Source organism: Gobius niger, assembly GCF_951799975.1.
Source record: "Gobius niger genome assembly, chromosome: 1".
Classification (NCBI taxonomy): domain Eukaryota; kingdom Metazoa; phylum Chordata; class Actinopteri; order Gobiiformes; family Gobiidae; genus Gobius; species Gobius niger.
In genome coordinates, this window is record NC_136852.1 from 56238511 (window position 1) to 56265379 (window position 26869).

At 40.7% G+C, this 26869-nt stretch overlaps 2 protein-coding genes across 2 annotated transcripts; one reads left to right on the forward strand and one right to left on the reverse strand.

Moving 5' to 3' along the window:
• The first annotated feature begins 8657 nt into the window (after positions 1 to 8657).
• klf9 (Kruppel like factor 9) lies at positions 8658 to 10608 on the forward strand. Its single transcript, XM_079561644.1, has 2 exons — positions 8658 to 9528; positions 10260 to 10608. The coding sequence occupies exons 1-2, from the start codon at positions 9177 to 9179 to the stop codon at positions 10553 to 10555; spliced, it is 648 nt and encodes a 215-aa protein (XP_079417770.1). The 5' UTR covers positions 8658 to 9176; the 3' UTR covers positions 10556 to 10608.
• A 1543-nt stretch (positions 10609 to 12151) lies between these two features.
• Positions 12152 to 19625, reverse strand: fam219ab (family with sequence similarity 219 member Ab). The gene is made up of 6 exons (XM_079564229.1): positions 19367 to 19625; positions 18538 to 18637; positions 15747 to 15852; positions 15490 to 15570; positions 15366 to 15420; positions 12152 to 13495 (listed from the first exon to the last, which is right to left on the reverse strand). The coding sequence occupies exons 1-6, from the start codon at positions 19442 to 19444 to the stop codon at positions 13337 to 13339; spliced, it is 579 nt and encodes a 192-aa protein (XP_079420355.1). The 5' UTR covers positions 19445 to 19625; the 3' UTR covers positions 12152 to 13336.
• Positions 19626 to 26869: the final 7244 nt, after the last annotated feature.

Here is a 26869-nt window from a genome sequence, read left to right on the forward strand (position 1 = left end):
TCAACAAAATGTAGTCATTATTGTATAATGAATGAATGACATGATAACACAGTAATATTGGTTAACGGATTGACTGTGATCTAAGCTTTCGACTGAAATATCAGCAGTGTATGAGCACATACTCTCCTGTGTCCCTGTGACAAGTTTGCCAGGTTTGTCTTTTTGCCTGTACCTATGTTTTGAAGAGATTTCTGGTAAGATTGATTTTTTTCCATAGTTTTTGGCCAAGATATTACAACAATATTTAAGAAAATTACCTGAGTCTATCTTTAGTTTATACTATTTCTTTAATTGTAGTCAGATTTAATTCAAGATGTTAAGTACAGAATGATTCTTTTTTTTCTTTATATATTTTAATAAATTTAAGCAAAATAAACAATACATACAAATTAATACAAAAAGAAAACATGGGAAAATGCATCTTAAATATGAACGTTACACAGACATACATGTATTAACACAATTTTGCACTAATAATTTGCAGTATTAAACATAGTTGTACAATGGCCCAACTTTAGTTTTCCTTTATATCTTGCACCTCAAAAAAAGTAATTATAATTCTCTAAGCTTGAAATGTGTGTGTATGTATATATATATATATATATATATATATATATATATATATATATATATATATATATATATATATATATATATATATGTATATATATATATATATGTATGTATATAAATCTATATATCAATTTTAGAACTGATTGAAATTGCCACTGTCCTAACACAGAATTAACATTTTATTTGTTTTGTTCATAGTGGGCGCCAAATTAAACAGAAATAAAATCTGTCTTGTCTGAATACTCGCCTGAAACGTCACTGGTGTAGATCAAGAACACTGGTTTAGGACCGGTCTTCACCTACCATTAACAATCAATTCAACATTTGTCACATGGACCTGCACCCCTCTTTAGCCTACAGGTATATTATTATTATTATACATGGCTGCAATACTAATTCTAACAATAATCTTCGCAAGCCTAATAATAATGGCTTACATCTGTATTATTTTCAAGCCTGTGTAGACAAGCTTCTTAAAGCGCTACATTGTATCCATTATTCATTCCTCAGCGACGGTTTCCCTGGGATAGACTGATGGAAACAAGGCTATCCACAAGTAGTCGTAGGGACCAACAGAGTGAGGACATCCACGAGTTATAGACCAACAGACTCAGAAATTCTTTTTCAAAGTGAGGACATTTTGGCCTGTCCTCATTTTATGAATGGACTATTTTGGGGTGTTTTAGGGTTAGGGTGTGGTTTTAGGGTTAGGGTGTGGTTTTAGGGTTAGGGTGTGGTTTTAGGGTTAGGATGTGGTTTTAGGGTTAGGATGTGGGTGTGGTTTTAGGGTTAGGGTGTGGTTTTAGGGTTAGGATGTGGTTTTAGGGTTAGGATGTGGTTTTAGGGTTAGGATGTGGTTTTAGGGTTAGGGTGTAGTTTTAGGGTTAGGATGTGGTTTTAGGGTTAGGGTGTAGTTTTAGGGTTAGGATGTGGTTTTAGGGTTAGGATGTGGTTTTAGGGTTAGGATGTAGTTTTAGGGTTAGGGTGTGGTTTTAGGGTTAGGATGTGGTTTTAGGGTTAGGATGTGGTTTTAGGGTTAGGATGTGGTTTTAGGGTTAGGATGTGGTTTTAGGGTTAGGATGTAGTTTTAGGGTTAGGATGTGGTTTTAGGGTTAGGATGTGGTTTTAGGGTTAGGATGTGGTTTTAGGGTTAGGGTGTGGTTTTAGGGTTAGGATGTGGTTTTAGGGTTAGGATGTGGGTGTGGTTTTAGGGTTAGGGTGTGGTTTTAGGGTTAGGATGTGGTTTTAGGGTTAGGATGTGGTTTTAGGGTTAGGATGTGGTTTTAGGGTTAGGATGTAGTTTTAGGGTTAGGGTGTAGTTTTAGGGTTAGGATGTGGTTTTAGGGTTAGGGTGTAGTTTTAGGGTTAGGATGTGGTTTTAGGGTTAGGATGTGGTTTTAGGGTTAGGATGTAGTTTTAGGGTTAGGGTGTGGTTTTAGGGTTAGGATGTGGTTTTAGGGTTAGGATGTGGTTTTAGGGTTAGGATGTGGTTTTAGGGTTAGGATGTGGTTTTAGGGTTAGGATGTGGTTTTAGGGTTAGGATGTAGTTTTAGGGTTAGGATGTGGTTTTAGGGTTAGGATGTGGTTTTAGGGTTAGGATGTGGTTTTAGGGTTAGGGTGTGGTTTTAGGGTTAGGATGTGGTTTTAGGGTTAGGATGTGGGTGTGGTTTTAGGGTTAGGGTGTGGTTTTAGGGTTAGGATGTGGTTTTAGGGTTAGGATGTGGTTTTAGGGTTAGGATGTGGTTTTAGGGTTAGGATGTGGTTTTAGGGTTAGGATGTGGTTTTAGGGTTAGGATGTGGTTTTAGGGTTAGGATGTAGTTTTAGGGTTAGGGTGTAGTTTTAGGGTTAGGATGTGGTTTTAGGGTTAGGATGTGGTTTTAGGGTTAGGGTGTAGTTTTAGGGTTAGGATGTGGTTTTAGGGTTAGGATGTGGTTTTAGGGTTAGGATGTAGTTTTAGGGTTAGGATGTAGTTTTAGGGTTAGGGTGTGGTTTTAGGGTTAGGGTGTGGTTTTAGGGTTAGGGTGTGGTTTTAGGGTTAGGATGTGGTTTTAGGGTTAGGATGTGGTTTTAGGGTTAGGGTGTGGTTTTAGGGTTAGGGTGTAGTTTTAGGGTTAGGGTGTAGTTTTAGGGTTAGGGTGTAGTTTTAGGGTTAGGATGTGGTTTTAGGGTTAGGATGTGGTTTTAGGGTTAGGATGTGGTTTTAGGGTTAGGATGTGGTTTTAGGGTTAGGATGTAGTTTTAGGGTTAGGATGTGGTTTTAGGGTTAGGATGTAGTTTTAGGGTTAGGGTGTAGTTTTAGGGTTAGGATGTAGTTTTAGGGTTAGGGTGTGGTTTTAGGGTTAGGATGTGGTTTTAGGGTTAGGATGTGGGTGTGGTTTTAGGGTTAGGGTGTGGTTTTAGGGTTAGGATGTGGTTTTAGGGTTAGGATGTGGTTTTAGGGTTAGGATGTGGTTTTAGGGTTAGGATGTAGTTTTAGGGTTAGGGTGTAGTTTTAGGGTTAGGATGTGGTTTTAGGGTTAGGATGTGGTTTTAGGGTTAGGGTGTAGTTTTAGGGTTAGGATGTGGTTTTAGGGTTAGGATGTGGTTTTAGGGTTAGGATGTAGTTTTAGGGTTAGGATGTAGTTTTAGGGTTAGGGTGTGGTTTTAGGGTTAGGGTGTAGTTTTGGGTTAGGGTGTAGTTTTAGGGTTAGGGTGTAGTTTTAGGGTTAGGATGTGGTTTTAGGGTTAGGATGTGGTTTTAGGGTTAGGATGTGGTTTTAGGGTTAGGATGTAGTTTTAGGGTTAGGGTGTAGTTTTAGGGTTAGGATGTAGTTTTAGGGTTAGGATGTGGTTTTAGGGTTAGGGTGTGGTTTTAGGGTTAGGGTGTGGTTTTAGGGTTAGGATGTGGTTTTAGGGTTAGGATGTGGTTTTGGGTTAGGGTGTGGTTTTGGGTTAGGGTGTAGTTTTAGGGTTAGGGTGTAGTTTTAGGGTTAGGGTGTGTTTTAGGGTTAGGATGTGGTTTTAGGGTTAGGATGTGGTTTTAGGGTTAGGATGTGGTTTTAGGGTTAGGATGTGGTTTTAGGGTTAGGATGTAGTTTTAGGGTTAGGATGTGGTTTTAGGGTTAGGATGTAGTTTTAGGGTTAGGGTGTGGTTTTAGGGTTAGGATGTGGTTTTAGGGTTAGGATGTGGTTTTAGGGTTAGGATGTGGTTTTAGGGTTAGGATGTAGTTTTAGGGTTAGGGTGTGGTTTTAGGGTTAGGGTGTGGTTTTAGGGTTAGGATGTGGTTTTAGGGTTAGGATGTGGTTTTAGGGTTAGGATGTGGTTTTAGGGTTAGGATGTGGTTTTAGGGTTAGGATGTAGTTTTAGGGTTAGGATGTGGTTTTAGGGTTAGGATGTGGTTTTAGGGTTAGGATGTAGTTTTAGGGTTAGGGTGTGGTTTTAGGGTTAGGATGTGGTTTTAGGGTTAGGGTGTGGTTTTAGGGTTAGGGTGTGGTTTTAGGGTTAGGATGTGGTTTTAGGGTTAGAATTTGGTTTAGGTTAGGTTTGGGGTTTAGGGTTAGGGCCTGTGTAATACATTATGTGTCTATGAGTGTCCTCACAGAGATGTAGCCGCAAGATCGTGGATGTCCTCACTCTGTAGGTCCCCTACGAGTACACACACACACGCACGCGCGCACACACACACACAGGCGGTGTCTTGCCTCAGGACACAAAGACAGTCAGCACCTGAAAGAAGCAGGTTTTTAACCGTCAATCTCTCAGTTAGGCCTATTGGACGACTCGCTCTACCATCTGAGCCGCTGGGAACATCTGTGTTAAATCTGCAATTAAACTAACTTCAAAGGCTCTTGTTGTGAGTTATGAGGCGCGGCAGAGGCACACAAGCTGTTGGGTCAAGGCAGGACCCCCAATGTCTCAAGTCTGAGACCATTTGCCCTGCAAATAATCTACTTACTTTTGTCATAGACTGAATGAATTGGGCATCATTGGTCTGATACTCATCTCTATTTTCCGATTGTTTTAATTTTATTTCATATGTTTGTTTGTTTTTTATTTTATTTTTATTTTAACAATGGCTGGCATCGTCTCGCCACAAAAATTGACCTTATCTGAAGCGGTGTTATGGGGCTCTGTTATTTTTGTTTTTTTAATTAAGAGTGTGTGAAAGTAAAGGCAGTGAAATATTTTTGTTGATGCATCATGAACTAACAAAGAAAAATAAAGAAATATGCATTATTATGTACCTTCTATATCTGAAAACACAGATAAAAGATCAATAATAATGCATATTTTTGCCCTGCTATGTCCGACTGCGTGGAACGTGCGTGCACGTGAACGGGAACATTCCATTTAATCATTCCTTCGGACTAAAGTGGTAATTCTGCAGTTCTGATTTAGTTCTGATTTCTGATTTTTGTTGTTTTCTATTGATCTACGTTGATGTGAGTCTTTAGGAGGAGGAGGAGTAATGAGAGAGCGATGAGGTCATAGCATGTGGGGTGAGGGCATTTGAGGCAAGTATAGTAGGGCATTCGTCAGTGCGCCTTACGACTATGTTGATATGGCGTGTTGCTCACCCCGTTCGGTAACACCGAACTGGCATTGACTCGGTCGGTATATCTGTGTGCGCCAGGTCTTTTGACTCTGTTGTAAACAGCTTCACGGTTTTAGCTGAAGACAGTTCTGCCTGAATCGCTCAGTGACGCCCCCAGAAAGCTTTTCTAGGAACTTTGACCATGAATGAACCACCCACTATCCTGGAACAGCCCTTGGGATCATGATGCATTCAAGTACCCTCAGCATTATTAACACTACCGCACTATGGTGCAGGACACTCTACACTCCGTGTTTATTAATGGCTAACACTTGTATAGCGCTTTACAAGCCTAAACTCTACACTGTAGTCATAATTAATTCACTCAGAGAGGGTGAACTGATGGAAGCAAGGCCATCAGCTTCTCCGACTACCAGCATTAGGCTGAGGCTTCATCAAGGCTTGTAGCCAGAGCCGTTTTGTTTCTTCCGTCTCCCCCCGTCACCCCCAAGGCACGAGTGCTTCTCTGCTCGCGCCCCGCTCGGCTCCCGGTTTTCACTTCGTGCTTGCCTCCCGTGCAGTTGCTCATGTTTCCCATGTCCGGGAGACATGAGCGCTGCTCTGCTCATGTTTTACTTGCGTTAAAACGCAGACTCGGGGCAGCATAGGCCACACCCTCATTTAAACTATCTTTTAGAATATCAGGACAGTAGTTAAGCAAATAGAAGAGAGAAAAAAACGTTGTCTTTTTCTTAAAGGGGAGTTGAATCCACACGGTTCGCATGAGCACAGTTACTTTCAGTAACTAGTTCTCAATGTGCACGGTCTAAAACGAATTACTACTGGGCTTATTTTCTGTGGTAAGATAGAAATAACCATAATTTGCAGGTTTCAGTTAGTTTTAAATTGTGGTTCCCAAACTGTGGGTAATTGACCAGAGGTGAGAGAATGTGTGGAAATAGCCTAGTGTCGTCTTAAACAACAGTCTGACAGTGACGAGGTGTTCTCACACAGCGGGGCAGGGCCCAAATTGAGGTAATTATGTTCCACTTCTGCCCTGCACAGTGTAACTGTTTTTGATTGTTAATGGGTTAGCTCTATGTCGAATAGCCTTGGGAGGCGAACTGTAGGGCCCCTGAGTGATTTTTTGCCTAGGGCCCTAGAAGGCTCTGCTTGTAGCCTCGAATATATATATTTTTTTAGTGGCCCTTGATTTTTTTGTCTCATTTCAAGGGTTTTTGTTTTTTGTTTATTTTAAGTGTACAAGTAAAGTTCTCTTGTTTTAAGATAAATAATGCTTGTTCCATTGGCAATTTTATTTAAATTCAGTCAGAACCACTTAATATCAGCATTAATTGTCTTAATTCAAGCACATTTCAAGCCATTTATCTAAGATATGATGGCGTTTTCCTCAGTGTAGCCTACTATAGAGGACTGCTGCCGCTGATAATACTATCATAAAACCACCACTACGACATCTTCCTCTATTAACAACACCGCTACTACCACAACTAGTCTGTCCCTGTGGCCACAGATGTACAGGGCGACTAGAGCACCCGTGGACCCATCTCTAGATGATGTGTGAGGAAAATCTGGGCAATCTAATTAGGTTGTAGCCTAGTAGTAGTAGTAGTAGTAGTAGTAGTAGTAGTAGTAGTAGTAGTAGTAGTAGTAGTAGTAGTAGTAGTAGCAGTCAGAAGCAAAGATTATTCAGTACTACTTTCTACTTCTTTAGTGATATTATTTCAATGTAAATGACCAATAATGAAGTGATTATTGTTTTTTTTTTAATAGCTACTTTATCTGTCTCTGGTAGTAGCAATAGTACTTGTACTAAGGTGATAGAAGTAGTATAGTTGTAGTGACAAAGGACGATTGGATCACATTTTTCGAAGCACAGATATATCTCTATGGGACCCATTGAGTCTTTAAGCAGGTGAGACCATTTAAACCAGCCATTCCCCAAGTCCGGGACATCGGCCCCCTTGCTGATAAACATTCAAAATTCAAAATAATTTGTTTTATCTTACTGCTAAAATTACATGAAAAGCAACATCTAGCTTAATAATTGTTTTTAAAGGGTCTTTTAGAAAGCTTAATACTTAGTAACTTTTAGCAAATAAATGTATTTTTCCTTGACATCTTTTGGCCAAGGCCTGCAGTACCTGATTATTGTCTCTCGATCGAGTCTCCACTCATCCTGGGTGATCTGCCTGGAGGCTCTGTGGCCCACCATCTGAACAGGCTCCAATAAGTGAGGCGGGATCCTCTGGTAAACAACATCCTGCCGAATCAACCGAGAGGCACAGCTTTTTTTTCCCCCTTCTGGATACTCTGGACTATAATCTAAAAATAAATAGTCTACATTAAAAGCAGTTGGAGTAGTGCTACTACTACTCGCCTTTACTAATAGACTTGACTTGGGACTTGCTGTTTGTGACTTAACTTGGACTTGAGGCCAATGACTCTCAATGACTTGCTGTGACCTTATATTATTATTTATTTGAGTGAAAACTGCTGAAAGATCAGGATTCATTGTGGAAAAGCGGCTCATCAATGTTTACATAATGGTGCATTTCTTTGGATGCATTAAAAGTTTTCTACAGTGAGTGAAGAGATGAACATTCATATACATATATTAAGGACAGGAAAACGTTCGGAACAATGACAGAAGCCTCCAGAACGATGATACGTAAGAGCTGGGTTAATGACAGAAATCTTGGGGGCTTTTCGGTGTTTTAAGGCGTTCTCACGAAAGTTACAGCATTTAGTAGCTATTTTCCGCAGCCATACAGAGCCCAGTGACAGAGAGACTGAAGGCTGCGTGGACTTCAAGCAGGGGCGAATCCGAGGGTACGGGGGCTGGGGCATTACAGGGGAACCACTGACAGAAGAACTGCCAGAAACTAACAAAAATAAAAAATATTAGTTTAGTTTATCTTTCTGACTGCAGGGAAAGGCAACTCATATTTAAAAGGTTTTGTGGGGCCCCCGGGCCCCCTTCCTGAAAATTCTGTCCCAGTAATTTTGTACATAGACTGGAGCATTTAAAATATATTTAAAATGTTTTGGCAATTAAATATTAATCAGATCAATCCAATCAATCCATATCCATTAGATTTTCAAAAGTTTGATTTTAGCTTAAATTTTTGAGAAAGCACTTTATATTTTAAGTAGATTAAACACATTTTGAAAAGAAGAGTTAGGCGTAGCACTGACGTTTGCGCCTTGAGATGACTTGCCGGCTAAAGAAAGACTTCACTTGAGTTGACAGAAGCTATGACTCGACATGACTTGACCCCATGACCAACTGACTTGGACTTTCTTGGGACTTGGACCTTCACGACTTGGACTTGACTCACGACTTAGAGTGACTTACTCCCACCTCCCCTAATACTACTACTTTTACTAGGCTATTAGGCTAGTAGTGAGTGTTACATTGTAGTAGCCTTAGTTATGTAGACTCGCAGCTGTTGTTTTCAACTCCATTTAAGTTCGACAAAGTCTCCATGGCACAAACTTTGACAAAGTAGCCTAAACTGACTAATAGGAAACTAAAGTTGAGTATTTTTCCTGAGTTTTCCCATTTCGTTTAAGTACCTGAAGGCAGCATACACCAGAACAGCCCTCGGTGTCCAACTCACCAAACGCTAGGGGTAGCATCACGTTTCGTCCTATCCAATGACAGGGCAGCTCTATGATGACAACGTGGGATTCCGCGAAATTGTTTCTTGGAATTTGGAAGTAGTGGCGCTCACGATTTAGGACAAGTTGACGAAGTGCGCACTACAGGCAAACAAGAAGCGGAAGACACAACGGTGAAGTAAGGCTACGAGACTCTATATCCTCAACGTCAAGATATAAGGCGGTGGCCTTGAGCGAAAGGCAATCTATGTAGAAAGGTGTTTGTTTACTCACCCTTCGCCCATTGAGAAAACGCAACCTTAGAGGAATAGTCAGATTGAAGACGACACGTGTGGATGGTTAACCGCACGCTCACAGAGGCACCTCTTATCTCTCGTATCCTTGTGATTGCCTAAGTTTTGGTCTTATTAACCGAGGAGCCGTTTTACGCATCTGCGGCAGTGATGTCTGAGTTCCCGACAGAATGCGTCCCTTTCCTACCACTGGACCGCACAGAGGACAAGCTCAAGGAAAACCAAGAGAACCGGACTTTGTTAATGGTGGCGATGATTTTACTGGATTTGAAGAAGTGTAATCCCAGCGTCATGGGCGCGCCCGGTCACCACGAGGTTGCTTCACACGAGAGAACAGAAAGGAGAGTATGCCGGGGGGTCAAAGCCCCGAAACCGTCCCAGGCAAAGAGGGGAGAACCTCGACAAGAGTCACACGAGAAGAGGCACAGCTGTCCTTATGCCGGTTGTGACAAATTGTATGGCAAATCGTCCCACCTCAAAGCCCATTTAAGGATTCACACCGGTAAGACAAGCTCATATTAAACAAAAAACAAAAATAATACGCACGCAACTGTTTATTTTGAGATCATAATCGCAAGCCAGTTTATGCCATGCGATGCGATAAGTGATAAACCATGATATAGCCTACAATATATAAGAGGAAAGGCTCTGGTCTGAGTGGGTGTGTGAATGTCCTATAGCGTGCGAAGTATTTGCTGGAGGGGGCATGGGGACACGATCGCTGCATTGCGAGAATAGCGCTTGCCAGCGCGGCTCATGTAGTAGTTCTGAAAAACAAAATATTAATACAAAACATCACACCGACAAAAGCTAGACTGGTGAGTCAAGTCTGCAACATCAGTGCCAGAGGATGGGCTCAGATGTCGGTGGAACATTGGCTTTAATCATTTTTAATGGCTTATGATTCGCATCAGGTCACTGCGACATTGTTGTTCCCACACGTTCCTGTCCGGACATAACCTTCCTGCACCATAGTTTCCTCATACGTCATGGCCACCACTCCCCCTCGCGACGGTTGTAAACAAGAGCCGACATGTGGTGGTTCAATTGAGCACGTGGAGGGAGGGGATGACGAGATTTATACAGTTATACATATATTTTCATTTCTATTTTATTTATATATATATATATATATATATATATATATATATATATATATATATATATATTCATGTGTGTATATATATATATATTCATGTGTGTATATATATATTCACTCTGACTTTTCTTCAGGTGAACGTCCGTTTGAATGCACCTGGCCCAGCTGTGGTAAGAAGTTCTCCCGGTCAGATGAGCTGACCCGTCACTACCGCACTCACACCGGTGAGAAGCGCTTCCACTGCCCCCTCTGTGACAAGTGCTTCATGAGGAGCGACCACCTCACCAAACACGCTCGCAGACACGCAGGCTTCCAGCCCAGCATGCTCCAGAGCTCAAGGGTGGCAAAAAGGCGCCGCTGCTCAGTGTCTGTATCCTCGTCTGAGTCTGGAGACCAGAGTCCACATCAGAGTCCCACTGGCTCTGAATAGAGTGATATATATATATATATATATATATATATATATATATATATACATACATACATACATACATACATACATACATACTTATTAAGTAGAGGCACATGATGAGAGACAAAGGTTCATGCACGTCCTGTGATGAGTGCTCTCACTGACCACTATGAGTTTGTAAAACACATACAGTACTTCCTCCTAGTCTTCCTTTCCTTGTACTGTTTTATTTTTGGGAATTCATACATGTGTTTGATTGTTCTAATCTTTCAAGTTCAGGTTTATGAATATCCAACATACATGTGCCATAAGACAGCAGTAGTAGATGACAATAACTTACCAATAGTGCTTCATAACACTTTCTGTCAAAGAAGCCAGTGACTAAACTGATCTGCAGGATTCAGACATTTTCAGGCAGTGAAATTCATTGCATATTTTCTTGCAGCAATTTGCCCCATCCATGTTTATGCACAACAGTATTATGTAAATAGACTATAATACTCAGAACACTACAGAATAATGTTAGTCGATGCAAATGTAGTAGGCCCTATAGGCTTTTTATCCATTATTATTTATCCATTTGCTTGTTTCTTCGATTGAGCATGTAAGTGTAGGTTATTTGTTGAATGAAAATAAGGTGACTACATCATAATAGTGGTAAATTATAGCATGCAAAAATGTATACAACTCAATGATATATATGCATATGGAAATGTTTACAGTGTGCGAGTTAGGACGTTTGGGTAACAAAGCAGAGTAAACAACACATGTATCATCATTCATACTTCTCATCTCCAGTTTAGGCAGTCATTTGTTGAAGGAATTTGATTTGTGGAGCAGGTCAGTCTGTGCCTTTCTACGGGACCTTCTGGGAATCTACCTTTTTCAAACTGTCGTGCACTTATTACATTTCAGGACTGGTCTTCACACCAATAGTGCCACGTGCTATAGCAGGGAACGCAGTTACAGGCAATTCTCTGATGCTGCAGTTTTAGCGCCCCCATATGGTTAAATCTTTTTAGCTCAATTTCTAGACCTGTTGTTTTGTGTCTAAGCGTGCGAGCTGTCTTCTGTCTCGGTACATTCTTTGTATTTGTATGTATTTTTCTTTCATTATGACTGTAATGAGGTGTTTAGACTGTATAAGTCGTCTGTGACAACCAAATTTAAAAACCACAATGTTCTTGTGGTTATGAATATTGTGTCTTTGTGTGGTTGAATTGATGTTTAAACCTTGAAACTGTGATACATATTTTGCTGGTGCCTTTCACGAGAAAGTCCTTAATCTACTGTACTGTTTCTACAGGCTGCCAGGAGTCTATATGATCGCAATATTAATTATATACATCTAACATTAAAGTAATTTGAATGCAGCTGTTTTAATAATAAAATTATTTTCTTTTTAGTACATTTAGTCTGACTTTTTGTATACAGTTTTTATTGTGTCCTTGGGCAAGGCACTTCACTTACCTGACCGAAGTATGACTGAGTTTCTCAGTGCTCAATGTAAGCCAAGGCTTTATCAATCAACCAATCATCAGATAAAGATACCTTCTTAGCAATGCATTTATTTATTTATTTTATATGACACTGCACAATTTAACAATTACATTGTTAAATACTGTAATAGTAGAAGGGGATACAACAGAAATAAATAAAAAGACAATAAAAAAAAATCACGTTAAAGAAGTAGATGGCAACATCTCAGTTGCCATCTACTAAGGCATACTGCAAATGAATCAAAGGAGATAGATTATTAATTCTTATTAGATTAGCCACTTTGTTTACCTGCAGGACAAAAAATAAATTGTCATATGGATATTGTATGGCTATGCGCATGCATGTGCAATTAGATTTTATGTGAAAAAGTGTGCTCTCCCTTAAACCAAAATTAAACAGATGAGCATAGGGAAAAGGGGAAATAATGCAGGGGATGCACACCAATAGACTTTGGCCTTGTTAATAACATCACGCCATCATAGGTGACAATATATGTGCAATAATACACTTTTCCTTTTGACAGTTTAGTTCAGATAGGACCGTATTGTTATGTCAGAAAATTGTGCAAATAATGTGAAAGAAATGTGCAAAATCAACACAAAACATGGGCTTCTGACTAACAGTCCTATTCAAGTTCACTCTTTGTTCACGCAGTTTCTTCTGGAGCCATAAAAAACATAAATGCATTTCGAACTTTAACAACTGGAGACAATGTGTGAGAAGTAAAAATTAAGAGGATGGGCCTAACCTGTGCTACATTACAACCCTGTATGTGGGAAAACAAAATAGAGTACCACTCATCCCAAGCATCAAGAGCAAAGTCCTCAAATATGTCCTCAAACATGCACACTCCAACCAGTTCCAACATATGAAACATAAAAAGTGAAAGAATATTGAATTAACAATAATGCATTAAAACAAACAAAAGACTAGTAAGTTCTGGTGAGTGAGTAACAATTTCTTCAATGAAATTCACATTACTTTAGCCTCTGTTAGCTTTTCATTCCCAAATAGCAGATGATTTCGCAGAAAGGCTTATTAACCGTGTTGTCCTGCCATAGGAGGAAACACCACTCAGGTACAATAAAATATACAATAAAAAATTTAAAATAATCATGTCTTTCTTCTCCACTACTGAAATTAAATCACTTTATGATTATTTATTATTATCATTATCATCATTATCATTTGACTGTAATTACAATATTCTACTGACACTCTGCTGTGGCCCATTGAGCAGCAGAGATATGTGATGTGAGGGTTACTGCGCTTTTGTATCTCTCTGTATGTTACTGCATGTTACTGAATGTGGCAGGTGGTGGAGGAGGTGGCCTGGCAGCACATGCATGTGGGGTTCACAGATTTGGGCGGGATCAAGTCTAAGTCCTCATCGTCGGGGATCTCATCAAGGCGGTAACCGTCTTTCAGCAGCTGGATGTTCAGGTCCTGGTTGATTTGCTGCAGTAAAGAGAGGAATGCAGTATTTTACAGTATTTTACTTTTCATACCAGGGGTGTCCAAACTTTTTCATGGGGGGCCTTTTATCGAAGCGTACACGGGGTGAAGGGCCATAGATTGGTGGTTAGTGCTACGAAACCTTCGACTACTACTTCATGCCAGCTCTGTCACACAATAAAATGCTAGTTCTTAGGTTAGAATCGTGTAGAATTGTTACATTTCAAATGTGCACTTTGGACACCCCTGTTTTATACATAGCATAGGAAAACTATAAGTCCAACTGTTCTGTATATTTAACGAAACCGAAAACACTATTACATATTTCTTGTACATATTTGTAGTACAGCATTTGTACAGAGTGATTTTTCCCAAGTTTGAATAATTGAGAAAAGCTTAAGAATCGATTTGCTCATCAATGTACTGTAGGCAGTATAAAAAAGAATTAATATTTGTATTACTTATCACTGTCTTAGTAACTGAGTCACACTAGTTTGTGTAACTTGTGAGTTACTTAAAGGAATAGGCCACCGTTTTTACATACTAAGATATGTTCTTACCTCACTTTAGACGTGTTAATATATCCCCGTCTGGTCTTTGTCCGTGCGCTCTGCCAGGCAAACGGAGCACATACGCAGCCTCTCCCACATGTCACATAGCTCCGAAAAAGCTCACGATAGAAGCTACCAAGCTCTTCCACGTGTTCCCTATTTAAATAAAGTTACGTGAAGTGTTTTCATGCGAAGTATATTTACACAGAAATGTAACGTGTCGATTTTATAAGCAAATAAAAAGGGGGACTATATTGTGAGGCGTAATGATACGAGGAGCACAGCGTCCGCGCAGTAACTCCTAAAGACTTCCCCCGCTCACTTCCGTCAAAAACCTTTAGGAGTTACTGCGCGGACGTTTTGCTCCTCGTATCATTACGCCTCACAATATAGTCCCCCTCTTTATTTGCTTATAAAATCGACATGTTACATTTCTGTGTAAATATACTTCGCATGAAAACACTTCACGTAACTTTATTTAAATAGGGAACACGTGGAAGAGCTTGGTAGCTTCTATCGTGAGCTTTTTCGGAGCTATGTGACATGTGGGAGAGGCTGCGTATGTGCTCCGTTTGCCTGGCAGAGCGCACGGACAAAGACCAGACGGGGATATAACTCGACTAAAGTGAGGTAAGAACATATTTTAGTATGTAAAAACGGTGGCCTATTCCTTTAAGGTCAGCTCAACAGTAGACCTCCTTTTACAGACAATGAAAGAGGGAGCATGTATTTTCAATTATTAGTTAGGTCCAGACACATTCCTTCACAGATGTCATGCAGTACAAGGGGTAGGTACAAAAATACAGCCAGCCACTTGATGAATTATGATTAATATGACTCTCTCTCCACTTTTGGGACACTGTGGAGCTAGTTGATATTGTATTGTGTTTATTCCTGAGTCTGCATTTGTAATAAGTGTGTAATGAATTGGCCTGAGGGCGTGTGCTTCACTGGGGTGACAGAGGCAAAGACAGTCACCAACAAGGAAGTATACCTTAACCTTAACCTTAATCTTAACATGATGTGAGGCAGAAAAGGGAAAGGCATTTTAGGAGAGCGTTCAGCATTTGTATGAGGCGCGGTGAAAACTGAAGGAGGCAGGTTTAATGACATGTTTTGCAGCGCTCCTGTGGTTCAAAGCACTACCTTGACTGCCTTGAGACGTCTTGGTACATAGTGAAATTTAAAGCCGATAACATGCATTATGGGCAGTGCAAACGCAAACCAGTATCTATAAATAGCACAACTTTAGAAAGAATCTTTTGAAAATTAAATTGTGCTGAGCAGCTTTTGTCTAAAATCAATCTAAAGCAGTAGCTTACCTCAGCAGATGAATATCCAGATGATGAGTATCTTGACATGTCAAAATCATCATCACTGAAACAGAAAATATGTTAACAGTGATTGATAGCTTTGTGAAACTATGCACTAAATCCTTTTTATTACCTGTCAGTGTCTAAGGCCACTAAAGGCTTCTCATCGGGGCTCTGGTCTAAAGAAGAATACCCTTTATTTGGCACCACCAACCTGTAGAGGAGGAGCAATATCAAGAAAAAGCAACATAAATAAATAAGACATTTTGTGTCATTATTCATTGATGACCAAGACCTGCAGTGTAGACATACTTTAGTCTCTCAAAATGTAAATATACTACAGGCAGGCACAGACTTTGTATGCTATGACAGGACACCCGTCTCTCTCACCGTGTTCTGGCCATCACGTTGTTCTTCTTGGGCTGCTGGTTGACTGGGCTGCCCACAGTGGTTGTGTTCTTCAGTGAACCCTTTCTTGCAAGTTCTCTTTGTTTCTCTGCATAAAAAAGAAAGTTCAGTTTGTTATATCCAAGAAAGAAAGAGCAGGGGTTTTCACAGTAAATCTTAAGTTGGTACTAATGAATGCAGTTCTTTTACATTTGTTTGCGCTCCTTTTTGTCAAGTTTATTGTTATTATAGAACTTTCTGGGATCTAGCCCAGTGGTTCCCAACCTTTTTTTGTCTCGCATACCCTTTAAATAATTTATTATTCGAGTACCCCCATCTCGAGGATCCTGCTAAAATGTTATCAACTAAACTTAGATTATTCATCATTTGGTAGACTGTTGTTTTCAAAATTAGTCTAAAATACTCACAAATTCAAAAGCTTTACTGATTAAAAGAAAAAAAAAAGAAACTTCCCCTTTAAAAGGAACAGGCCACCGGTTTTCCATACTGAGATATGTTCTTACCTGGGCTTAGACGAGTTGATGCATACCTGTCTGGTCATTACACGTGCGCTCAGTCACACAAAAAGACCAAAGATGTTGTTAGCATTTAGCCTCTCCCAGCATATTCCTACGGAGCCAAATGGGGGTGAAGTTAGAAGCGACCAAGCTCTTTCACCTTTAAACACGGTTATGTGAGTAGTTGCATGATCCAAGTGTAGTCACACTAAATTAAACATGTTGATTTCCTATGGTATTATTACGCCTGACAATATAGTACCCCTTTTTATCCGCTTAGAAAATTGACATGTTTAATTTTGTGTAACTATATTTGGATCGTGTAACTACTAATGTAACCGCATTTAAATAATGAAAACGTGGAAGAGCTTGGTCGTTTCTAATTTCACGCCCATTTGGCCCCATAGAGGAGAGGAGGAGAGGCTAAATGCTAACAAGATCTTTGGTCTTTTTGCATGACTGAGCGCAGGTGTAAAGACCAGGCAGGTACACATCAACTCGTCTAAGCTCAGTTTGGAAAAACGGTGGTCTATTCCTTTAAATCAATTATTTTAAATATGCATTGGTTTCACCTGTTTTTCAATCTGAAATCATTCCAAGTATCCCCAGCTATGTGCTCAAGTTCCCCTAGCAGTCCCCGTACCCCTGGTTGGGAAACACTGATTTAGCCAGAGCCGGTTCTTCCTATACGCAGACTACGCAAGGTGCGTAGGGCCCCCGCGGCTGCAAGGGCCCCGCATCTCAGTCAAACTACGGTGTTGTTTCACTGATTGATCAACGCGTTGTTACGGGACAGACTCTTCCAGCGCGCACTCACTCTCCGCCTACTTCGCCACATATAACATCAACACGGAGTAGTCTGGTGAAGTGAATGAGCAGGAGAGACCGACCGCCTTCCCCCTGTCTCTTCCAAAGCGCGAGTGCTTCTCCGCTCGTGTCCCGCTCGGCCGTCTGTCTCCCGGTGCTTCGCCTCATGCGCGGCTCCTCCGCGGCTGCATCATGTCACCCGTGTCGCGAGCGCTGCTCTCATGTTTTCTCTGCGCGGACTCTGGGCTGCAACTCTGGGCCTCTCTCTCATTTAACCCCTTAACTCCCACCTGAACCGAGCACATTTTCTCCAGCTTAACCCCAATCCAAAAGCCTCTGGAAAAAAGGTGTGAAAATAGCAATAAAACTGAAACGAAAACAAGGATGAAAATGTGACAAAAGGGACAAAAAAGTGATAAGAATTTGACCAAAAAAAATGCGAATAATTGGACGAAAAAGTCACAAAAAAGTCACAAAAAATTGACAAAAATGAGAAGACTGCCCAACAAAAAAAATGATGAAAAAAAATCTGATGACGTGAGGAAAAAGATCAATTTAGTTTTGTAGGTCTTAGCTTTCAAATGAGGTGTTACACTGGCCTACAGGATTTGGGTAAAGCTGAACTGGAGAAAATGCTCTCGGTTCAGGCGGGAGTTAAGAGGTTGAACTCTCTTCTTATTGTGCTGGTGAGTCTGGGGCATCAGGACAGCAGTTTGGCGAGTAGACGAGAGTAAAGCCGTGTCCGTGGCCTTTTTGTTGAGTTGAATCCACATGGTTCTCATGAGCACAGTTACTTACAGTAACTCTGGTTCTCTGAATGTGCACAGTCTAAAACGAATTGGGCGAATCACAGACTAATTCTCAGTGCTCAGACAGAAACAACCGCCAGGAGCAGGTTTCAGTTAGTTTTAAATCAGCGGTTCCCAACCTGTGGGTCAGGGACCAGAGGTGAGAGAATGGGACCATTTGCCATTTACTATTTTAAAAAGGGAAATAGACTAGTAGTCGTCCTAAATACCAGTCTCACAGTGGCTTAGTGGTTAGTGGCTCTCACACAGGGGGCAGGGCCTGAATTGAGGTCTGTATGTTCTGCTTCTGCCCTGGAACAGTGGAACTGTTTTGACCATAAATGGATTCTCTATTCATCGAATAGCTACTGTAGGGCCCCCGTGTGGATTTTTGCTTAGGGCCCCAGAAGGGCCAGCACCGGCTCTGGATTTAGCCAATAGTTTTATGGTTATGTTAGGTTCTTAAACTGCATATACACACATATATATTTGCAACAGAAGAGCTAAGAAGTAAAACAGTACAGCACACTGTTTCTCTGTCCAAGGTGCTGAAAGAAGAATACAGGTTAAACATTTAAAGGTTAATAAAACTTCAGTTTTCCCCAACCAATTTGCTTTCTATGAATCATCAAAGACTCTTTATTTGTTATACTTTGTGAGGCTAACCCTGGGCCCACTCACCTATTTTCATCTGTAGAGGGGAGGGCTTGTAGTTGATGGTGACAGGATCGCCCTCTCTGGTGTCTGAGTCCGCCTCTGAGGCTGTGGATGAGGCCGGGTCCTGAACAATCGAAAAACGCAAGTGCACATGCGTTACAGAACCACGAAAGAATATAACATGTTATCTGTTTCAGAGTTAACAAAATCATTAAACAAATGGCCAACTTTAAAGTATATAGCTTTACAGTTTATACTACTACTATACAGCCGTACAGAAATAGGTATACATATGTGGCTATTAGTTATAACAAACACTTTGAAAAGCCAGCTTGGATGCAATAACCCTGGGCCCCGCAAAGGCTAGAGACTACGCGCTCTGTAATATTGCTCTTCCAAATATAATTCTGAACATCGTTTAGTTAACTTGCTGTTATATTTCAGCAGTTATCGTAAATATTGCAATCTGGGAATTATGTACGCTGTGTTTGAGTCCTCAGGATGCTGACGTGGTGGATGCTGTCGGGGTTATGATGTTCGACACAGACATGATGCGCAGCTTTACGCAAACACAACATCGAATGCAGCGAGACACCAGTGCCCACAACTGTTCTTTAAAACGCCTCTGAAATAATCACCCAACAGCTGCCGACAAACAGATTTAGTTAGGCCTTTGGCAGCCTAAAGGATGCGATGGGTGATTGATATGTTGCAATCCACTCAAAAGACTCACAGCGGCATAGTAGGTATTCATCAACGTAAGCGAGGCAAAGACATATCACTAGGTCGGCAATTTCAAACTAATGGACAACCGTACTAATCTGGACATCGGTGTCTGTCGGATGTTGCTTACCAGCGGCTGCATCTCCGCCTGCATCTCCGCCTCTTGCACGACGCTGGGCACTTGGAATCTATCTATTTCTTCCATCATTTTGGCGGTGGCTCCTCGACCTACCGAGCCTCGAATTCGCTTTGTGGACTATCAGTGAGCCTAGTGTTTGGGGTATGTCCTCAGTAGAGGATTGGACTATGGAGCAATCAGGTTCATAATAGCCTCATTCCAGCAGCCAGTATGTCGATGATGGCGTGACTACCAGTGCGCGATGACGGCACATTTACCACCCACTTCCGGATAGAGAACCTATCCCAATTTGAGGTGCGCGGCTCCGTAAAAGTCCGCTTGATTATTATTCCCTATTCTATTTCACTTCAGATTTTAGATTTGTGACATTTTGAGCACTCCTGTACACTGTTCATATGTTCATGTGCATTAGAAGGGCTCGTTTTGGATCATTTTAAATAGCCTCTCTAGAAATATCTAAACAATTAAAAAAGGCTTCAATTACCGAAGTTACATTGTGGAATAAATGGAAATACCCAGCGCACACTGCAGTTTTTAGAATTCCCAGCAGAGGGCAGCATTGCTACACTAAAGTATGGCCCTCGCGGCAAAGAGCAGCAGGCTGAGGCGGAGAAAAGGCTACTGTTTTTAATGTAGGCAACTTGCCTTAAAATGTATCTGTAACGTACTGTTGCTTTGTCCAATCAGAGTGTTGTATTCTGAATAGGCTACTTTCACACGGATGTGCTAGGCCTATATGGCGGCGTAGCCTATTGCTACATAAAATCATTTAAGAGACATGAACTTTACCATTTACCATAGGAACACGCACACAAAACGCATATGCAGCAGATAAGGAGTTTTAAATACGCTATTGTTTTTTTAAAATTATTATTATTTTAGAATTTTTTGGAAAGTGACTGTTTTTGAACATTTTTTTCATTCTTCGAATGACAGAATTCTAGGCAGTGCAGTTTTTTAACCTTCTAAATTTAGAAGGGCCTATTCTAAAAGCACTTCGTTCCCCCGACATGTGAGGCAGCAGAAATGTTGATTTTCTGATTATTTTACTGCTGAGGAGCATGATGTAAATTCCCTTTGTCCAAATGCTAATATTGTGAAAAAATGTGTCATAATCCAAAGGCAGTCTGTAATCTTGAAATTGCACCTAGGAATTGTGCCCCTTGATGGCAGGGATCAGTCTGGACAGTCTGGGCTTTATGATTATGTGTCAGTCATTTGTTTGTCAATACACCAACACAATGAAGCTGTATGGCATATAACTATCCAACAATCTATTTTTGTTATTTTATTATTTTACTTAAATAAACGTAGCCACTGTCAAAATCAGATTTTTGTTTGACTCCATGTTTCTTTCAATGATTCTGACATGTTTATGTGGATTGCATAAATTTGAGAAAACAGCTCATTTGAAGCATGTTGTGTCCGGATTAATATTTGATCCTTGGTGCACACAAACACACACTGGCTGTGACTGGATATGTCCTGATGGGTGTGTTATGCAACCCCTCCAGCGGTGCAGATGGAGTGGCAGATTACCAGCCTCTCATATGTTTATTAGTAATCTCTCTGTGAGGAATATTTGACCTGGTCATTATGTAAGCCTCTGTTTAAATTGTCTGGCCCTCTGACTAAACCATACAGGAAAAATGCTCTGCCTATTGTTGGCCCCAATTTCTATATTGTATGAATTAATCAAATCAATGTTATGCCCTATGCCCCAGTGACTGATCTCCCTCTTAAAAGCAATTGTTGGTATTTTTGATTTTACTATGAAAATGTACTGTAACTGTGGAAATATGCAGATGAATAAGGCTGGGCTAAAGGGGGAGGTTTAAAAAAATATCTAGTTAGTGTTTATTTCGTCTACTTAGAATGATTAGTTTTGACCATAGTACAAAATGGAAATGGGTGATATAGTTTTTGCTCATGAAAGCATAAAAAACGCACCAAAAAAGCGTATCATGAACATGTGACTCAGTTTCTGAAATGTCAGATAGAACCGTATTATGCTGATTGTTCTCACTGTTAGGCTTCCACCTTAAAGCCACCATAAATATCACTGTTTTTAACCCTGATTTGTTTTAGGTTTTCGAAGGCTGCTGCTTCACTGAGGCGTTGTATTGAAGGAAATCTTCCGACAGAAAACCCACACATTGTCACCACTTTTGGGCACATAAAATAATAGTTGGACCTTAGTTGTGCTAACAGAGAACACATTTAACTTTGTGCATGTTTTTGTTTCATGTTCATAGACCTGATAATTACACAGATATGCAGAAACCAAAAGGAAAATAAATAAATAATGAATATATATTTAGGATCCTCAGTTTTACGAGAAGAACCTCAGTTTGACGATACCAAAGCATGACTGGGTGAGCCGCAGCCTTGAATGGGAAATCAGATTAAGAAGTGCTCATGCAGGCTGTCCCAGGACCAGTGCTCATGAATGGAGAGAGACAGATCCTACTGGCCGTCACGCCCCGCTCACAGTGGAGAGAATCCCAGGCTTCTATGTTGGACACTTTCCACAGTTCTGGCACTGGTGTGGGGTAGATGCAAAACAAATAAAAGGAAGCCAAAGACGTTGAGGGAGAGAAAACTGGCAAGCGGATAAGTAGAAGTGGATAAACAGTAGACAGCTGTGGAGGGCCGCTCTGAGTACTTCCAAGCCAACAGCTCACCAAAGGCTCTAACCATCTGCCTCCTGTGGGCTATAGCGCACTTTTATACATGGATTGCGTACAACTGCTTTATAAACAAACATAATCACACCTAATTTCTTTTACGTGATACGGTTTTACCGGTAAGTCTTTCTAAAGCCATATTAAATGACAAACAATGAGTGATTGTTTCCAGAGTTAAAATAGATACTGAGTACAACCATTTCCATTTCAATAATGCTGAGTGGTCCACGGTGTCTGACAGGTCCAAAGCAGGAAACAGCCCTCTGCTGTGGCCTTATGTTCAACCCTGATATCTGCAGTGTCACTGACACATGTTGCATCTCCAATGTCAAACTAAATGCACCGAGGAAAAAAGCAAGTAAAAATATGCATCCAGACAAGCATTATACAAGAGCGAAGTCATATAGCAAAGAATAAAATGCATTTATTAATCAGTATAAAAAATATACTATACAATAGCTGCACACAATATACAAGTTATTACTAAATCAAAAAACAACTTTTTTTTGGGGGGGGGGGGGGGGGGGGGGGACATTGGTTGAAAATGTATAACTTTTTGAGGCAACTGTGAAACTGTTGTAATTCATCTACAAACATATTTATTCATATTTCTTTTGAAATATTATTAGTAACAAAGAAAATCTTATTCTACAGTGGACTAATTAATAACCGTCAGTCCAATGGAACATTTCATTCTCCTAACATGTGTTTTTTGTTTTCTTTTAAAAATGAGCACAAGTTAGCTTATAGCTGCAGACTGAAAACATATTATATTTTCTTTATTATAGCTTATAAGGTATCCATGTGTTTCCAACTCCTTCAGACTGTGAGGCATTATCAGCTTGTTGCTCTTGTCTCCTCGAGTAGGACTGTCATCTGACCCACAAGTCTCCTATTCATCAACTCCCGTTGACTGTGTGTTTGCTACTTGTCCACTACTTTCACTCTGCTGCTACTGCTGCTGCGGGGATCTGAGGAGGCGTCGTTGGGAAGGGGATCAGTTTGTCTGTGCGCGCTACAAAGCAAACAGACTGACAGATGGACAGTCCCAGCAACACACAGAGGAGATAAGAGGATTGAGCTGCATGATGCCGTTGTCTGTCTTCCCATTTGTGAGTCAGAGCCCATAATACAAACTAGTGAAGGCAAAAAGGAAGAAGTAGCACTAGTGTCCCAGTCAAGCTGCGGACAGGAGATACTTGTGTTCGACAGTCCTCTTATCTGACTCCAGTGATGGGACTGGGGGTTTCTCTTGCTTTGAAGGCACCTTGCAGGCCTTGTACAGAATTACAAACAGGATCAGAATGAGGATGCCCGCCGCGGAGTTGCACACAATGGCTGCAATGGCCCACACGGACAGGCCCATCCGGAGTTCATGCTCCATGGTCCAGTGGATAGTTCCAGTTAGACACAGTCAGAATCTGAGACAAAAGACATGCAGCATTCAATACACTGAATATGCACAAACAAAAACTTTACTCACGCAGGCAATATAAGATGCTATTAAGCAACTATTCTAAATAACTGTCAACTTGCAATACACATTATACAATTGTACAACAAAATTGCATAGATTAAATGAAGAGTTAGTACTGAGATGCTGCGATTCCACACACTATGGACCAAGATATCCAGCATGTTTGGAGGTAGGGGAAACCTACAGACAAAGGGAGATCATACAAACTTCACACAGGCCAGCCCAGCCCGGTCCAGGATTCTAACCCAGGAACCTGATCAATAAGCAGAGTGTGATCATTATGAAGCCAGTATAGGGGTGGTGATGCTGAGGTGAGGCAAATAATATGAAGACCCTGTTAAGTCATTTGTATAACTGATAATCACTGTTATAGATATGGCTAAAAGTAACACATTAATATTGTCAAGAAAACAAAAATATGAGCTGCTAAACTAAAACAGAAGAAAATTTCATAAGCATTTCATACATGGAAAGCCATATTAAACAACAAGCAGGTTTGATAAATAACAAGACCCCGTGGTCTTAATTGCAACAATTCAAACTGATTGCAATTCGTTGTGTAGCCATTAGTGGGTTTAGCAATAATTAATAAATAAATCTTGCACTGTCAATGATAAAATACATTTGTTTTGTTTTGTTCAGTCGAACCCCCCTCCTCTCACACATGAATTTGACACAGTTGGCTCGAGTTAAGCCACTGTTACATGAGAGCACTGCTGAGGTCAGCTCGGTGATCACTGTCCCTGTCATAAGTTTCTCACTGAGCCAAAGTGGCTTTATCCCCACAGCAGCTAAATCTGGACTGCCATGAACAACCTCTAGTCCATATGAACTCCTGAGAGTGAAATTCTATAGAGATATAACACAATTATTATGTTCAACAAAGGCATTTAGGTGCTTTAAATTAGGGCAGCTGATATGAGAAAAATGCACTGTTTGATATGTCTTGAATGTTAGGCAAAATATCAAGGTACTTCTACTTCTCTTCCTCTCAGCCGCTCAGCTCAGAGTACTTCCAGGTGTTTGTCTGCAGATTAGTTTTCTGACACTAATTTGGTTGTGGGTATAGTGCGGTGCATGTGCTCTGTTGTGTGATTCTGACCGAGACATTGATGGAGAAAGAGGATGTTCTTCATCACATAAAACTCCCCCCACTGCTCTCCTGTTCCCTCTAATGCATTCCTAATGAGACCACGCACTTCCACCTCTCTCGGAGTTTGAGCCAGAGAAACACTTGAAACCAGCAGCCGAGATCTCATTCTTGTGGTTTCCTTTCCCTTATGGCTACTGTAAGAGGCAATAAAATAAACATGGATAGCTGAAAGTCTCACTATCAATCTATTGCTCTCTGATGTGTTGGTAATCACAGGCACGAGGTGAGATTTTAGTTGCTTTGAAATACTTCATGCTGAAAACATCATTGTGGAAGGAAATTACTCCATAATTACTCATCAGGATAGCAGTCAAAGCACAGCAGATGACCTTTCAGTTTTACAAAAGTCATCCTGGGAAAGGGTTTCTTATCGGCAAGAAAGGCAGTTTGTAGAGGAAAACATGGGGCGTCTGTTCGTTAGCAATGTTAATTCATGAGGAATGTCAGAAAAAACAACAAATCTTTACTCCAGGCTGTCACAACAATAACCATTTATTGGCTCTGCGATATCATTTTGAAGTTTGGCATTGATTGATAGCATGGAGTGAAAGGGCATCCAGTTTCATGCACAATCAATAGGCAAATCAGTGGACTGCAGTAGGGAAATGACGGCAGTGGGACAAGTAAACAGGAAAATAAAATGTGAAAACTGATTATTTCAACTTTTGTTTAAAGCTACTCGTATAATGTTATTACTGCAATGTAGGTTAAAGGTTCTACGTTTCAAACATTGTTGCACATTGTTGTGGGAAATATATTTACTACACCAGCTGCCTACATTCAAAGCAGACAGCTTTGTATGCATACATAATGTAACCATAAATAGGCTGAGTGAGTGACTGATTGAGTCACACCCCCAGAGGAAGAAAATGGCTCCAGAATCCATCAGTAATGTGTTCAGTAACTGAATATAAGCAATAATAGGTCATTCATGTAGGCTACAGTGTGTTTGCATATGAAGAAGAGGTGTCATGAAATGGACTTCAGCAGCCACTCTCCTATTCAAATATCATAACTCATGCACATGCACATGCAAATGCACATGCACATGCAAATGCACAGGAAAATAAGCTAAGCTGAATATTAGTGAACATCTCATCTAGGTCTACTACATTATGACAATACATTTCCTTTCCTCCTTTAGAAAGAAATAAAGAAATGAACAAGTATCAGTTGCTCTCTGAAACTGAATCCTAAAAGTGCACAGCAGGCTCATCTGCGAGGTTTACTAGATTCTAGCCGTAATTCTGAACTTTTAACAAAGACTCGTGTAGGCCTACCTTGCCAATTGCAGTCCATTCACATGGTTTTGAATAGATTGACGCAGAATAGTTTGTGAGCCCAGGCGAAGTGGGTCACACGGATATATACTCCCCCTCAGCGTGCATCCTTTTGGAGAAGTCTGCAACCCGTGGTCACCAACAGACCCTCTGTCAAGTTTCACTGGCTCTACCCCAGCTCATTCTCCAACCCGATCAGTCCCAGCGATGACTCTGTGTGGCCTGACCGAGTAGAGGCGATCATCTGTCAGCGTCATCCCGCAATCCCCTCCTCTTTTAGCTTCGCGCGCTATGTTACTATTGAGCTTAGGTACAGGCTATTTACAAAAGGCAAGTGCGAAATCCCATCAACGCGTGACGGGCTTTGGCAAAACGCCAAGTAAATGTGAGCCTCAAACTTAGTTGCAATTCAGTTCTAATGTTATTCCAGCCGGCATTTTCTGAGCAATTGCCGAGGTTTTCTGCCCTTTCATTTCCTCCACAATATCAAGAACCAGCAGCAGACGTGTCCAAGCTTCCTGGACATTGCATTTCAAATGCTATTAGGGTCAAAGGTGAGTCGCAAACTGAGCTCCCAAGCAGACAAATAACATAGACTAACTGAGGACAACTTAATTTCAAATATTATCTGAGTATTTGAGTGCTTCATCAAATTTCTCTTACAAGAAGATTTAGAAAATAATGAAAAAAAGAATGAAATCCCGATCAGGATACAGACAGATCCTGCCTGTCCTGTACTGTTGTGGGGGGAAAAAGCCTTTTTGGTGATGTTGGTCAGCACTTTTCACCAATAAGCCAACATGGACCTGACTGCTCATTATATAATCCACTCTGGATAGGCTATCTGTTTGGTTTCCAATCTAAAGCACTAACCATAGCAGTTGTCATCTGTAAAAC

Coding starts and splice junctions, on each gene's coding strand:
- klf9 (XM_079561644.1), top strand. CDS start 9,177: ATGTCTGAGTTCCCGACAGAATGCGTCCCTTTCCTACCACTGGACCGC. Junction 9,529..10,259: donor CCATTTAAGGATTCACACCG/GTAAGACAAGCT, acceptor ACTTTTCTTCAG/GTGAACGTCCGTTTGAATGC.
- fam219ab (XM_079564229.1), bottom strand. CDS start 19,444: ATGATGGAAGAAATAGATAGATTCCAAGTGCCCAGCGTCGTGCAAGAG. Junction 15,853..18,537: donor CCCTCTACAGATGAAAATAG/GTGAGTGGGCCC, acceptor TTTTTTATGCAG/AGAAACAAAGAGAACTTGCA. Junction 15,571..15,746: donor AACGTGATGGCCAGAACACG/GTGAGAGAGACG, acceptor CCTCCTCTACAG/GTTGGTGGTGCCAAATAAAG.